This window comes from Venturia canescens, chromosome 10, assembly GCF_019457755.1.
Source record: "Venturia canescens isolate UGA chromosome 10, ASM1945775v1, whole genome shotgun sequence".
In the NCBI taxonomy this organism is placed as follows: domain Eukaryota; kingdom Metazoa; phylum Arthropoda; class Insecta; order Hymenoptera; family Ichneumonidae; genus Venturia; species Venturia canescens.
The window spans coordinates 10,114,243-10,127,868 of NC_057430.1; the positions used below are offsets into that span (position 1 = coordinate 10,114,243).

A 13,626-nucleotide genomic window follows, 5' to 3' on the forward strand; every position below is an offset into this window, starting at 1 on the left:
GAGAGAAAAGGAAAAAAAAAAGTGGAAGAAAGTAACGATGTTTCTCGTCTTATGACCTCTCTTTAATTTTCTCGTACACGCTCCTTAACGGTTTATCGTCCACGTCTCACCTATTATTTAGCCCTTTGCTGTCTCTTTCCTTCTCCATGATGCGACCCTGGCAAATAGTGCCAGGAAAGTCGACATCGTTCTGCAAAAGGGCTGAAAAGACAGGAGCCATTAAGGACGCAGGAGAATCTTCGTACCGGGGTGTATCGCTGATGCAGGCAGAAAAGAGCAAAGAAAAAGGTCAAAGACCGGCTTTGATCGATTAGCTTATGATTGTTTGGCCCCGGGGTCTCCGCGAAGAAAATGGCGTGCACATATTTTTTCCAATGAAAACAATGCAAAAAAGGATGAGCGCAATTGAATGAGGGGAAGGAGCAAATGATTAATCAATGTCAGAAGAGCAGAAATTCGTTCGGTTGGCTAAAAGTTTTATTTCGTCCAAGCACGGACGCCGATAATTTGATGTGTACAGTACGCGATACTTCGTAATCAACTATATCGTCTTATGTATATACCTTTTGCTTGGTTGTTTTCTTTTCTTTTTCTCCTGTTTTACTTTATGTATAATACCCATATGTTACATATAGGTATGCATAGAGTTTTTCTATTTTTTATAGCATACAAAAGGATACAGGCACACAAATATCAAATATGCATTCGGTACTCGATATAATATATATCGAGATATATATATATATATATAGATTTTTATATGTATATGTAATTGTAATAATTACACTCAGTTGCTGGTATCAATTATTATAATTTATCATACAAATATTTACAATCATCATTCTCATACGTTCATTCGCATATATCTTACGTCACATCCTTTCTCACCTAATAAACTTGTTCCTTGGGCGTGTGTATGTATTTTATATATAAAGTTCTATAATACGTAACGTTTACATAAATTACAATCGTCGCTATTTACATCGAAAGATATATATCTATCTCTCAGGTCGCAGGAGTACGTTTTATCTTGTCTTTTTTTTTATCTCGTCTTGGTTTAATCCAGTATGCAATGACGTGGGGTGTTGAGCGAGAGTAAGAGAGTGTTTTGGGAAAAAGCGACTTTAATTGGATGCTGAATTTCGAGGTTTTGGTCATGAATTTATTGTTTTTTTTTTTTCAATTTTTTTTTTCAAGTACTCGAGGTTGAGAGTTTGTTCTATTTTGTCAAAGAAAAAAAAGAACTTTGGATTGTAGTTCGGGGGGTTTCGTTAATCTATTTCGCAACTTTGGGTGGTTTAAAAACCGGACATTCTTATCTCTCTCTTCCATCAAGTACTCTGAGCCGAGAGATTGTTTAATTTCTTAAGAGAAAAAAGGGACGGTGGTGGTTTCCTGTAAGAGACAGCGAGACGACGAGCTGCGAAATTATTCAAGGAATAGAGGCACGAGAAGAGCTAAGACGTGGCTGGTCGTGGACCTTAACAAACTCGTCTTCGTTCCATCGACCGCGAGACGACGACGACGATGCTGGCGGTGGCGTCGTCGCCAACCGTCGTCGTGGATCCTGCCGAGGTGAATAAAGGATGAGCCACTTTTTTCCTTCCCCCTGCACTCCCAACCAACCCCTCTTTGGCCCTTCTCTCTTCCGCCATCTCGATCGTCTCTCCTCACCAGCCAGCCAAATATTTTCTCTCAAAACCTGTGCACTAAGCCCAGGAACATCGGAATATTTTGAACCGAGAATCACGTGACATTTCTGGCACATAAGAAACGAAACTAAAAACATCAAAACGATGCAATTTTCTGTTTTTTGCAAGTTTATGCTTAAACTGCCGGATCCTTTTACTGTGACCATTGAATCGCAATAATTATTGAAATTTCGTCCACTTTTTTTTTTTCTTTTTCGAGAATCAATGATTATTTTCTAGCTCAGTAAAGGTGTCGAGACGAATCATTCAGAGTTCCATCGTTCAGGTGGCAACAAAACGAACTTCGGCTACGTGGACAGTGCTAGATCCACAATCCACAGTGCACACCTGAACACTTTCTCTGGCCGAATGTTGAGAGCTTCGCAAATTGGATGCACAGTAGTGAGGATTTTAGGGCATGAATGTTCTCTATGTGTGCACATATAAATGTATGCAAACTGTAATACTGATAAATACTCTCGCTGTGCGACCCTCCTTCGACGTCATTAGACTCAATCACGCGTTATGAACGTGTACATGCGAATTGCTACCAATCAATAATAGCTTTGGGCGAATCGACCGTGTACAAATTGGACAATTATCCCAATGCCCGAAAACGTGTTTGATTTCGATCCGACGAAATCTGAAGAGTTGGATAAATCAGAAAAATATATATCGTGCTTGAATTTCATCATGAAATAATGAGCGTGCAAAAAATCTGAGAAAACAAAATACATTTTCGATAAATTTTCGGGAGCGTAATAATCGCCATTTCGTTCCGAAATTCAATGATATTTCGATGTTTCATTACGTGTCACTGCGATGAAAAATAGTGTGAAATAATTGTATACAACATCGTGTGAAAAATTGTCATTCGCGTTGAAGAATATATAACGAGATAAGTGTTACGCACTTAGCGTTAAACCTACGACAATATTACTAATTACGTTACAAACGCACGTTCGAGAAAATTTACGCGATACACTTTCCCATTCTCACACATTTTCTGCTATTAATTATTATTTACACGAAGCACTAATCGAAAAAGCTGTGTGTCAGTGCCTTTGTGTGTCTGTGTGTTTTTCGTCACTCTTACATTTCTACGTGACTCTCGAGAGGGAGAACTAATACAGTACGCCACGTAACGTTTTGTTTTTCGTCACCAATGTTACGTGTACGATGTGATCGATTACCGGGATTAATCAACGGTTTTCGAAGTCGTTGTAAGAAAGATTTAAAAAAAAAAATAAAAAAGAGAGAACGATCTTTCACGAAATTTGTATCTTTTTTCAACGAGCCACATGTCACTAGTCTTGCGTAATTTTTGCTTTTACCCTCTTTCTCCCTCTCCCAGATAGCTCGATCTTTTTCGTTTCGATTTTATTCATATTTTTTCTTTTTTTTTTTCTTTTTTTTTCTTAACTTTTGTTTTTCTTCATGTTTTTACTCCTCTTGTTCATTTATCTATATCACAATGTGGTCGGGTTTTACATACACGATAGTTATTGTTGCCTCATCCCTGTATTGTCGATTCTCATCAAAGTGAATAATTCCCGATTCTTTAGTTTACTTTTCTTCATCTTTCATCTCCTCACCCTTCTTTTTTCTTCTTTGTATTCTTCATTTTTTTTCATCTTCTTTCAATCCTCATCATTTCTTTAAAGTTGAAGGCGATGTCGGTAGAGATAGAGAAATAAAGTATTAGGTTTTTCCACGCTCTCTTATTCTCTTCCATACTGCTTTTTTTAAAATTTTTCTTCATACTTTATATACTCGTCAAAGTATAACGTCTAAGCGTTACGTCATTTAATCGTTATCTTATTTATCAATTATACCAATAATCGTAGTGATAATATTATTTAATCTGGTTTTCCCATCATTTTTAATCATCGCATTCATTCCATTATTCGTATAAATTATAAACTCACTCGAGACATATGATATTTATTAATAATTATCCATACTGATGGTAAAGATAATAATAAATAATATTAAATCGCTCGCTCGCGTGGATGACACGAGCTTGCCGAATGTTTCGTTTGACAACGTCAGTCTTGTTGTGTTTGTGTGCATATTCGTGTATGTGTGTGAGTGAGTGTGGGTGTTTGTGTTTTAATTATGTGTTTGTGTTTTTAATTATGTATTCGTGTAATTTACATATACGAAGGACAATCGAATTTCGGAAAATCAATGAGAAATCTCGATCGAACGATCGCGCGCTTGTCGAAACGAACTGAAAGATGAACCTTTTGATAGTTTCTGGTTAATCCTGGATAAAAACGAACGAGAAAATTGAGAAGGGACAAATTTGAAATTTCCATCTCTGTGGCCATCTCGTATTTACTTTGTTCCAAGAAATGTGAACGCTCTCAGCATCGACATTTGGTCCTAGAAGTTGCGTCGACTGTGAACGGTTCGGGTGGGCAGTGAAATTACTTTGTCGGATGAACCACGAGAGCTCTGATGCTGGTAAAACAGTGGAATAGAGCTGAAGGGAAATGAACGTTATCGAAATTCTACCGCCTATACTTGGAGTAATTTTTACGTAGCTCTTCCTAAAACATCGATTCCACGAAGGCTTCGATTATTAATAAAATTCACAGCTTTTATTTAAAATACATTATAAATTAAGAGTACTTCCGTAATTGAAAAACTTTACGAAAGTCGCGTAAAAACATCTCCAAATTCGTAGTCGTAAGTATCGATTGAAAAAATTAACCTAGAATCATTCTTAGGATCATTTCTCCTTGAGCTGGGATACCAGAAAATACCATCAGGTGGAGCTCACCAGTTTCGAATCCTTTTCGACTGATATGCCATTTTTTCGTTACTTCTTTTAATTTATGTTACTTTTATAACGTCAATTTCTCCTCCTTCTTCTTTTGCTTTCGCCTACTTCAGGCTCTCGTCACATATATATGTCCCGTACATATTCCAGGTACGATTAGGGTCTATCGGTTTGAGTAATCGGACACGCTTGTTGGAGAGATAGCAGTTATCCAAGTTAGCTGGGATTGTGTATCTCAGAAATGTGATACGTTCGACTTTTTCTTTTCCTTTCTCTCTCTCTCTCTCTCTCTCTCTCTCTCTCTCTCTCTCTCTCTCTCTCTCTCTCAATCTTTATCTTCCTGTTTCTTTTGTTCCCAGTACCTTACCAGTTCTGTAAAAGAGTTAGAGAGAGAGAGAGAGAGAGAGAGAGAGAAAGAGAGGAGAGTGAGAAAAATGACAGTTTTGCTCAATGTTTGTTGCTCATTATCACTCGCCTTAAACCTTCAACGTGAATGCATCGATGTTACGAGAGGTGCAATATTCCTCTCAATTTCTAACTTCAAGATACACGAAACATTCCTCGAAGATTTATTTATCGCAATTGAACTATGCATATATGTATATTTACATATATATATGTGTGTGTGTATATGTATAAGTATGTGTGTAAATACGAATGTATACAGGAGCGTGTGTGTTTATGAAAACATACGAGAAAAGAGTGTACCATGTGACAGTCGATGCTTTGCGAACGAGTATATTCGGGGCTTGTAGGAATATCAATATTATTTGAATATTCGTTTAAAAATTTATCGACTTTTAAATCTACGGTTCGATGAGCGATTATTTTCAGCCGCTGCATTTGCTCGTTAGTTTTTTTTTTCTTTTTTCTTTATTCGATAGTTCCTTAAAACTCGATGAACTTTTCGGAACGTTAACGCTTTTACGAAGGATATTATTTATCCTTCCTTTCTTCACGAACGTAAAAGTGTGCGCTGTCCGTGTATCGGGTCAAAGATGATTATTGGCCTGTTACCTTTTTACGCGTATCTGTGCAAAGAATGCTCCCGGCGCTTACTGCCCCTACGATCTCGCTCGCAAATCGGCTCCGGACTCGGCGGGCTCGAATATGTCAAATTACTCGAACCTCTAGCTGGCGGCGCACTCATCGGTGGAGGCGGTGGCGGAAAAAAGCTCTGCAAGCATGCCTGACCCAAAGAAAATGCGGTTAGAAACCTCAAATTTATCAAACTCATGCTACAATTTGACATTCGTCCGGGAATCATTGATACGATTTGAAAGACCAGAAAGTTTGACTATTTTTATTCGTTTTTGGATATCTCAAACGCTAGAGCGTCAATCAGTACTTTTTCTTCGTCGTATTTTCGTCTGACGTGCATGATGAATCGTCGAGAAATTTAACGCTTCAATTAATAAATCGTTACGAAAATAATTCGATCGATACAGTCTGATATCCAACGACTAATTAACTGTAAATTTGATCAATGACGAAAGCTAACAAACGCTTAGTTACCTTTGCGCTGCCTCTGGAGGATGACTTTGAGAAGACGCTGTCCTGATCGCTGCTGACACTTGGAACGGGCATCGGCACTGCGTAGTCGTATGTGGCATCTGCCGCGAATGAACAAGATCGAAAACACGTTTATCAATTACATGGATATTCTTCGATACATAATAAGTCGAAGAGAATCGTGTAGTCGGATTAGAAAAGAAAAACGTTTCTCATCTATTCCCTTCTCACTCGGATCGAAGGAAAAAAAGAAATGAGAAAGATGCTTAAGATTGATGATTAATCGAACGAAAGCCACTCTCGATGCTCTACTCACCTGACTGTTCGATGTTGTCATGTAGATCCTTGTTGTCGATAACGACAGTGCTGTAGCCATAGTAAGTCGCGTGCGGTGGATCACGATATTTGTTGTCATGGAATGGCTCCTGATACTCGTCCAGTCTTACTTCACCGAGCAAACGATCGTTAAGGTCCCTCGGCAACGTGGTTAATTTAGTGCCAGCATAACGATCGTCGTATTCCTCGACTCTGTAAGTCATTATCGAAGGATCTTTTTCCGTCGTTCCATACGCTGATTCCGGGGACAAGTGCTGATGATTTCCCGAAGGTATTGCGCTCTTGGCACCAAGCGGACTTGCAAAATTTTTGCGGTGTCTGTGACGCGAGACTATCAGGAATATAGCAACTGCTAGTAGGAGAATAACAGCCGTCAGGACACCTATTATCACCGCCATGTAAGTCGGATCGTCCTGCTTCGCCGTTGATACCGGAATCTCTGATTGCTGCAACGTGTCCCTTGCGGAACTTCGATCCTTCGTACGTGGCGCCTCGGTCGAGGGTGGCGCTTCGGGTGTAAAGTTACCGTGTGCCACGTCTGCAAAACGGAAAATCACGGATTGCGAGAATTCTTCGTGCGCGATTCTTCGATGGAATTTCGATAGCGATCTTCATTGCTTCTCGGTAATAAGAAATCTGTCATTTTATTGGATGCTCTTCGATGGGGTTTCAATGAATGATATCGTTTGATCGTAGATATATGTGGGAAAGTTTTTTAAACTGAGAATTAAGGACAGAGGAGAGACGGAGGCAATTTGTATTGTGGTGCATTCAAAATGTCAGCTCGGTAGTCTCATTCAAATGGAGATATTGAAAACAGGGAATTTCAAATGATCGTGTCCGAAAACTGTCCACCCCTGCAATTTTCCTCTACGGTCTCATGACCCATAACCTCTCGAGGGTTAACGCGACCTCAGGCTGCCCTCTGCTCGAAGGGCAATGAGTTAGAGTGTATCCAGGCTATAGAGATGCGACAAGAGATGAAGACAAGAGGTGAAGTGTTCCTTTGCGGGTCCTCACTTGCCCAAAGGTCCTCTTCACCCTCTTCGCGAGCTTTCGCTTGCGTTCTTTTTTTCTTTCGTTATCGGCCCTGTATGCTTGGTGGTCACGAAAGAAAAAGGGAAAAGTAACGAGGGTAGAAGAGCCGCCAAGATCATGGGCCATTATCGAACCGCTAAGACCCTCCGATTGAGCAGGGACCACGATCGAGGAGTTATAACCACGACGAGAATTTCATAAAACTCATTTCAGAAACGTTATTGATGGCCGTTCGTCGTTGGATTTACTTACCGGAATCGAATGTGATTTCGCTGATCATCAGCCATCTCGAGGCGAAAGAGAACCTGAGCTTGACGAATTTTCCTATCCGATGATGCAGCTTGATGCTTATGTTCCTCGGGCTCTCGAATATTCTGTCTTCCATGTAAGAATAAACGATTGGATCGCCGTGGTACCATTTGCCACCGACGCTGAACAGAATATCTACTTGAGCAAACACCTGGAACGAAAAAGCATTTTTCTTGTTTACACTCGTGTCAATTGTAGTTTACTAATGATGCTCGCTGGTTTATTTTCATCTCAAACTTCAAGCTCTCTTTCCCTGAAGCTGAACTATCAAAACTCCCCCCCAAATGTGTAGGAGCTTATCCACGTGAGTGAGAGAAATAATCAATGAATCATGAGACCCGAACATCACTCACGAGGAATGTTAATTCGTTCGAGACTCGGCAAAGATAGCGGTTGCGCCGAGACAGAGAGATTAGAAAGCCAAGATTATCCTCAATTCCCGGGGTTTAAAGTCAAGGCAATGAACACCCTTTTGCGTTAAGTTCCTGCGAATGAGCTTCACTGTCTGTGTGTACACACCCCGACAATCCCCATCTCCAGGCTCCTTCAAGGTTCGCTCAACTCATTGGGAGCGCTTCCGAATGTCTGTCAAACTTAGCCGGCTCTGGATATAAGATTTTCGACTGTTGTAGATCGAGTGCCGAAGAGCGTAAGGCGGATATAGTTTAGACTTGGAAAGAGGTGGGGTTGGTCGTGTGCTTTGAAGTGATGTCTTTCGAACCGCGACGTGTCCTATCCACGAGTGCGCCCCTTGTTAATAGAAGGGTTTGTCGTCTTTAGTTCGCGTTGGCTCCCAACCCGTTGAACCGAGCCTCCCTTCCACCGAGTAATATCCCTTCAGAGCTCCCCAACTCTTCACAGTGAAATCCCACGCGAACAAGCCGAGACGTCGACGATATATCGTATTCGAATACGTGGCGTATCTGCTCGGTCGTCCCCGTGAACTCGGTCGATTTTTTCATACTCAACATCAGCTCGATGTTATGTTGCGAAGAAAGCTTTGCCCTTTCCACTCTTTCATGCCAGACGTTCTGTTCACTCTAGTAACGTAGCGACGTAGCCAAGCTATCAAATCCACCTCCAACTCCCTTGTTTCGCTGCTCCCCCCACCGCGTTCTGTGGCGGCCCATCCCATCATCATTCGCTACTCCATAATATCCCTCAACGTTTTTCCTGCTCCCTCGCGTTCTCGTGACACGTTCTTTCGTTTCTCCGTCTTCATCGTTGCGGAAACGACGACACCCGGCATGCAGAATCCAACCACCGCAAGCTCCGTCGAGGAGTGTGCATATACGTATAGGAAAAGCATGGGCAAGCCTGGAAACTCGCCCCTCTCGACGAGCCATAGCTCTCGTACGCTCGGTCGCCCGACCATACAATCGCCGAGCTGGGTAATGAGGCGCTCCATTCAAATAAATCTTGATACCACCTTCGTGTTTTCCGGACCATTATAAAATCCCGAGTGTATAGATATAATAATATAAATGTGCTTCGATGGATGGTCTTGTGTGTTAGACTGCGCGCGGCAGCAGTGGCGATGATAGTAAACGGACGGGGATTCGGAGGCCGGAAAATTTTCACCAGCATCACGTGTTCTTTCCTGCTTTTCCATCCCTACCGCTAGCCCATCTTTTCTCGAACTCTCGCTATGTCGTGGCATTCTCCGTATGCATGGCCCCAAATAAAAATATAACTCCGGAGCTTTTCAACCCCTCTGCCCTTTCGAATCTCGTGCGGGGCGTTCCGACGTTCCAACAACGAGACTATAAGCGTCGTATCGTTGGTTGCACAGCGCGTTTTCTCGTCGACATTCACGGGAAACCCAGCGTCGGGGATCTTCCCATTCTACCTTAAAACCATGATATTTCTATCTCTCTTTCTCGAGCGGGAGCGCGCACGACCCTATGGAAAACCTCGCTCACCCCGGAAACGGGATTTTATACAGTAGCTTGATATATATTTTCTTCTCCCCAGTTTTTGTATTACTTTTTCTATTTCATATTTATTTCCCGTTCTTTTTCCCCCATTCCGCTCCTATTTAGGCTGTTTCTTCTGTGGTCTTTCCGTGGCTGGATTAAGGCACAGCCCACAACGAATATAGATATCTTTTGTTTCTCCGTTACACACCCAGCGAACCTCTCCGACTCTTTTAGTCTCTCAAATATCCTCGTTCTTCCTGCCATTCCATTTCCTCCCTCACAGAAAACGCTCAATGTTGCCAAACATTTTCCATTCAAAAGATTTCTTCTAGCGTGTTTCAAGATCCGATTTCATGCGAGAGGAAATCATTTTCAGAATAAAATTTTGGCATGCGAGCAAAATGGTGTATACGAAAACTCGAATGACTGCGCTTTGGAAAAAGCGTCGTTGCAGCCAAGTCCTACAACGTCACGGATCATGATAATTACCATAATTTTCTATTGTTTCGATCGTCATCGTTGACGATCGTCTGATTGGTGTGCAGTAGAATCGTCCCTGTTCGAAGTGAGAAAAAAACGAAAAGGAGAGCGATTTACCTGCACGTCTTTGGTGAACTGATTGTTGCAGAATATGTGAACAGCCGAGAATTCGCGAACGTGATCGAACTCGAACTTGATCTCGAGCGGACGTTCGTTCCGCGTATCATTGCGCCAGCCAACCCAGCCCTGGCCTCGATCGTAGTCGTAATATCCCATCTTGAAGTCATCGGGTCCGGTGCGGCCGTCAGTCAATTGGCCAAGTCCTCGGCGAAGCTCGTCATCCCAGTAACCGTCGTACGTGGCATCGAAAAATTCCCAATTTCCACGTTGATCACCCTGGGGCATGGAGTACGAGACGATGCCGTCATTCCATCCGCAACCGTAAAGCTCGACCCTCATGCATACGGTACGCATGTGAAAGGCGTACGGTAGAAAACGAATTTTACTCGCCCAAATTGGAGGCTCGAGTTCGTGCTTTGACTCGAGATACGTGTTCGTGTTGCCCTTTATCACCTGGTGGGAATAAAACATGGTTGAAACACTCGTTAGACGATATATATCCATTTTAATAGTGCAAAGCCGGCTATAATGAAATGTCAAAAGAGATAGGGAGCGGTAAATCATTCATTCGTCGATAGTAAACGCGCTGCCGAGCATCAGAGCGTTATAACTTTGAAGCTATAACACGCTCGACATAGCGAATGAAACGAAAAATAAAATATAAGCATTGTTTAGCAACGTGGGAGATAGCAAAATGACAATAAAACACTTGGCAAGACGAACTCGCGTTCCAATTCTAAATCGACCTTTGACTTCATTCCCACTTGCCTGAACCTCCGCACCTTTCGGCTAGATTTCGTGCCTCGAGATATGCTTGACAACCATTTCGTTTTGTGTTAACTCGTTATAGGTCTGTATTGAAGCAACGAAACGGAGAGACGAGTGAAACAAGAATACTGGCCAGACAAACATATAGAACGAGGCGGTATGGAAGCTGCAGAAATGTGATATCCCCCAGTGAGTTTGAAGGAATGAATACGCTTCGAAGTACAGTTGAAGAAAACGCGATATTTCACATAGTCTGAATGTTCAAGGCTCCAGCAGCTACTCGTTGAACTACCCCCGTTCTTAAAACTGCGCTTTAAAAAGAGAGGCATTCGTGGGAGGGTTTGTGGAGAGCGCGGATAGCATGGTTAATGCACGTCACGTCAGGCCACGTTCCCGACTGCCAATAGAAGTGTTATTCACACATAAAAGTTATCAGTCATCAGTGGGAAGAACATGCCAGCCCGGCAATATCCAAGAGACGAAACTTGTTCCATTTCTACGTGACCTTTGACTTTCTTCAGTAACTACCATAAACATTAATATGTGAGATTTCATGGCTCCAAACAACCCTGACGAAAGTAAAATTTTTACAATTTTTTATTTTTCATTTTCTTTTGTTTTAAATGAGAACTCAGGTCGAATCACGAGTCAGCTACGTGTTTAAACCTCGGCGGAGGATGGAGTCTCCGCCGAAGCAGACCAAAGTGTACACGTTGGCATGCCTTCGGCATGAGCGTGGATTCAGTGCTGGAGATAACACAAACCGAGGGAGCACATGCGCGAGAGCATGTACACAGACACCTTGCAGGCTCAAAGTACACGAGCTATAGATTGGGCCTCATCCTTGCTGGAAGCGTTCGCGGGAGGGCAATGCAGGAGATAAAGTAGCGTCGGGCGATCAGTGGTGCTGCAATTACCCACTTCGCGGCTCTCTACAGTGCATATCCCACACCCGAGGGAAACACATCGTGTGGCTCGCGGAGCGAGCACACGAGTGTACATACGTATACGAACTCGTACAGGGAACGTGCTCGATTCAGCGTGGAACTCGACGATTCTCTTCCTCGGGTTGTGCGCGAGGATTTCTCGGCTATATCATACCGGCACATGAGTTGCACGAAAGTCATTTACCTGGTAGATGCAGTACGTGTTCCGTATACGTTCTATGAGAGCGTAGGGCGTCATCTATAGGCGACGAAGGCTTCTATAGCTAAGAAGCCCGCGTATCGACACACAAACACAAACACACGCGCACAGGCAAATCCTCTCTCTCGCTTTCGCGGTGCTGTTCTCTACCCTTCGCAGCTCTCTTTCTCCGTATTTCTCACCTCGTCGTCGCGTTGTTAAACGCGAGGAGTTTGCACCTGTCGATATCACGTGAACGCGCCGCGAATGGGACAACGGAAGAAAGTGAGCAAGAGCGAAAGAGAAAGAGGGAAAACGGGAAGCAAAAGGCGAGGGACGCAACATCGCGGTCACGTCTCGACCATATACGTGAGATCAGAGACTCTCTGGCACTGGTACACATGCCTGGGAAGCATCGGCTCTGTACGCTTTGGCTTGGTTGTATAGAGAATTGCACATGCGAGGAGTCAAGTGGCGTTGCACCGGCTCATACACCCAGGGCAACGTGTACTCTCCCCGTTAAGTGGGAAATAAGAGAGTCTTTGTCTTTCTCACCAGCGGGCTCTTGCCCTGTGGATGCCTAGAGCACTTCTTCCCATTGCCTATGGGGGTGCTCTCGCTTCGTCGCTCTCTTGTCCACAAAATACAGACCCCTTGCCACCAGCCTCTCGTTGCGTCACAGCCACCGATCTCGCCCTCTCTCATTCTTTTTCTTTCTTTCTTTCTTTCACTCATCTCTTTTGGTCCAGACGAGACTCCGAGAATTTCTCGATGCTCCGAGCGATAATTTACACTTTTGCCTTTCCAGTGGCTCTTGTGCACGAGGCTAGTCGTTAGTACCTATGGATATATGCATATTTATAGTGGTGTAGCTGAGATTCTTGAAGCCTTTCAGAAAATGCGTTTCACTCACTGTACTCAGGCTCGTTCTAACTTAATATATATCTGTATACACATTGAATATAAAGGACCACAAGTTCTATCGATCAACGCCCTTGAAGAATGTGTGTCTTATTGTTGAAGTTTGAAGAGCCTCAAAGTAGTGTAGACGCCCGTGCAAACGGGCATTTTATGTACCACCCAATGTCGAAAGTAAAATGCACTTTTTATCCTCTTTGGCCAGCAGTACACTCCCCATTGTATGAGAAAGGGACGCTGACGTTGTAATGTATCGCAAAAGTGCTTGGGCAGCTTCTACATGAGTTTGATGACCTACCACCTACCATCAGAGGATTTTAAGTGTATGCGCGATGAAATAAGCGCCTGTACTTTCAAGACCACTGAGCCGTTGAAATGAAACTCATCAGCGACGTCACGGGTTCTTTTTTTTCAATGTATATTTTACGCAGATATTGATAAAATCAAATTGTACCATAGAAATGTATAATTTCTTCTGATTTGTCAAAATTTGTCTAAAGATCCAGGCTTCCGGTTGTTTTGTATACACACCAAGAGGACAATTACGCATCGGAAGCTGTAATTGATTGTTATGCTTTTTAACGAAAAATAATAGTCAGAAAGAATCGTGAGAAATACGAGG

General features: G+C 42.7%; 1 protein-coding gene across 1 annotated transcript in view; it reads right to left on the minus strand.

Annotated features, from left to right (window-relative positions):
• Positions 1-455: 455 nt before the first annotated feature.
• Positions 456-13,626, minus strand: part of LOC122417132 (discoidin domain-containing receptor 2-like) — a 143,216-nt gene continuing 130,045 nt past the window's right edge. Inside the window, exons 7-11 of the mRNA XM_043430406.1 lie at positions 10,191-10,646; positions 7,618-7,825; positions 6,308-6,865; positions 5,995-6,092; positions 456-5,668 (exon numbers count right to left, since the gene is read on the minus strand). Coding sequence (XP_043286341.1) covers positions 5,501-5,668; positions 5,995-6,092; positions 6,308-6,865; positions 7,618-7,825; positions 10,191-10,646 — 1,488 coding nt within the window. The 3' untranslated portion in view covers positions 456-5,500. The remainder of the gene's footprint in view (positions 5,669-5,994; positions 6,093-6,307; positions 6,866-7,617; positions 7,826-10,190; positions 10,647-13,626) is intronic.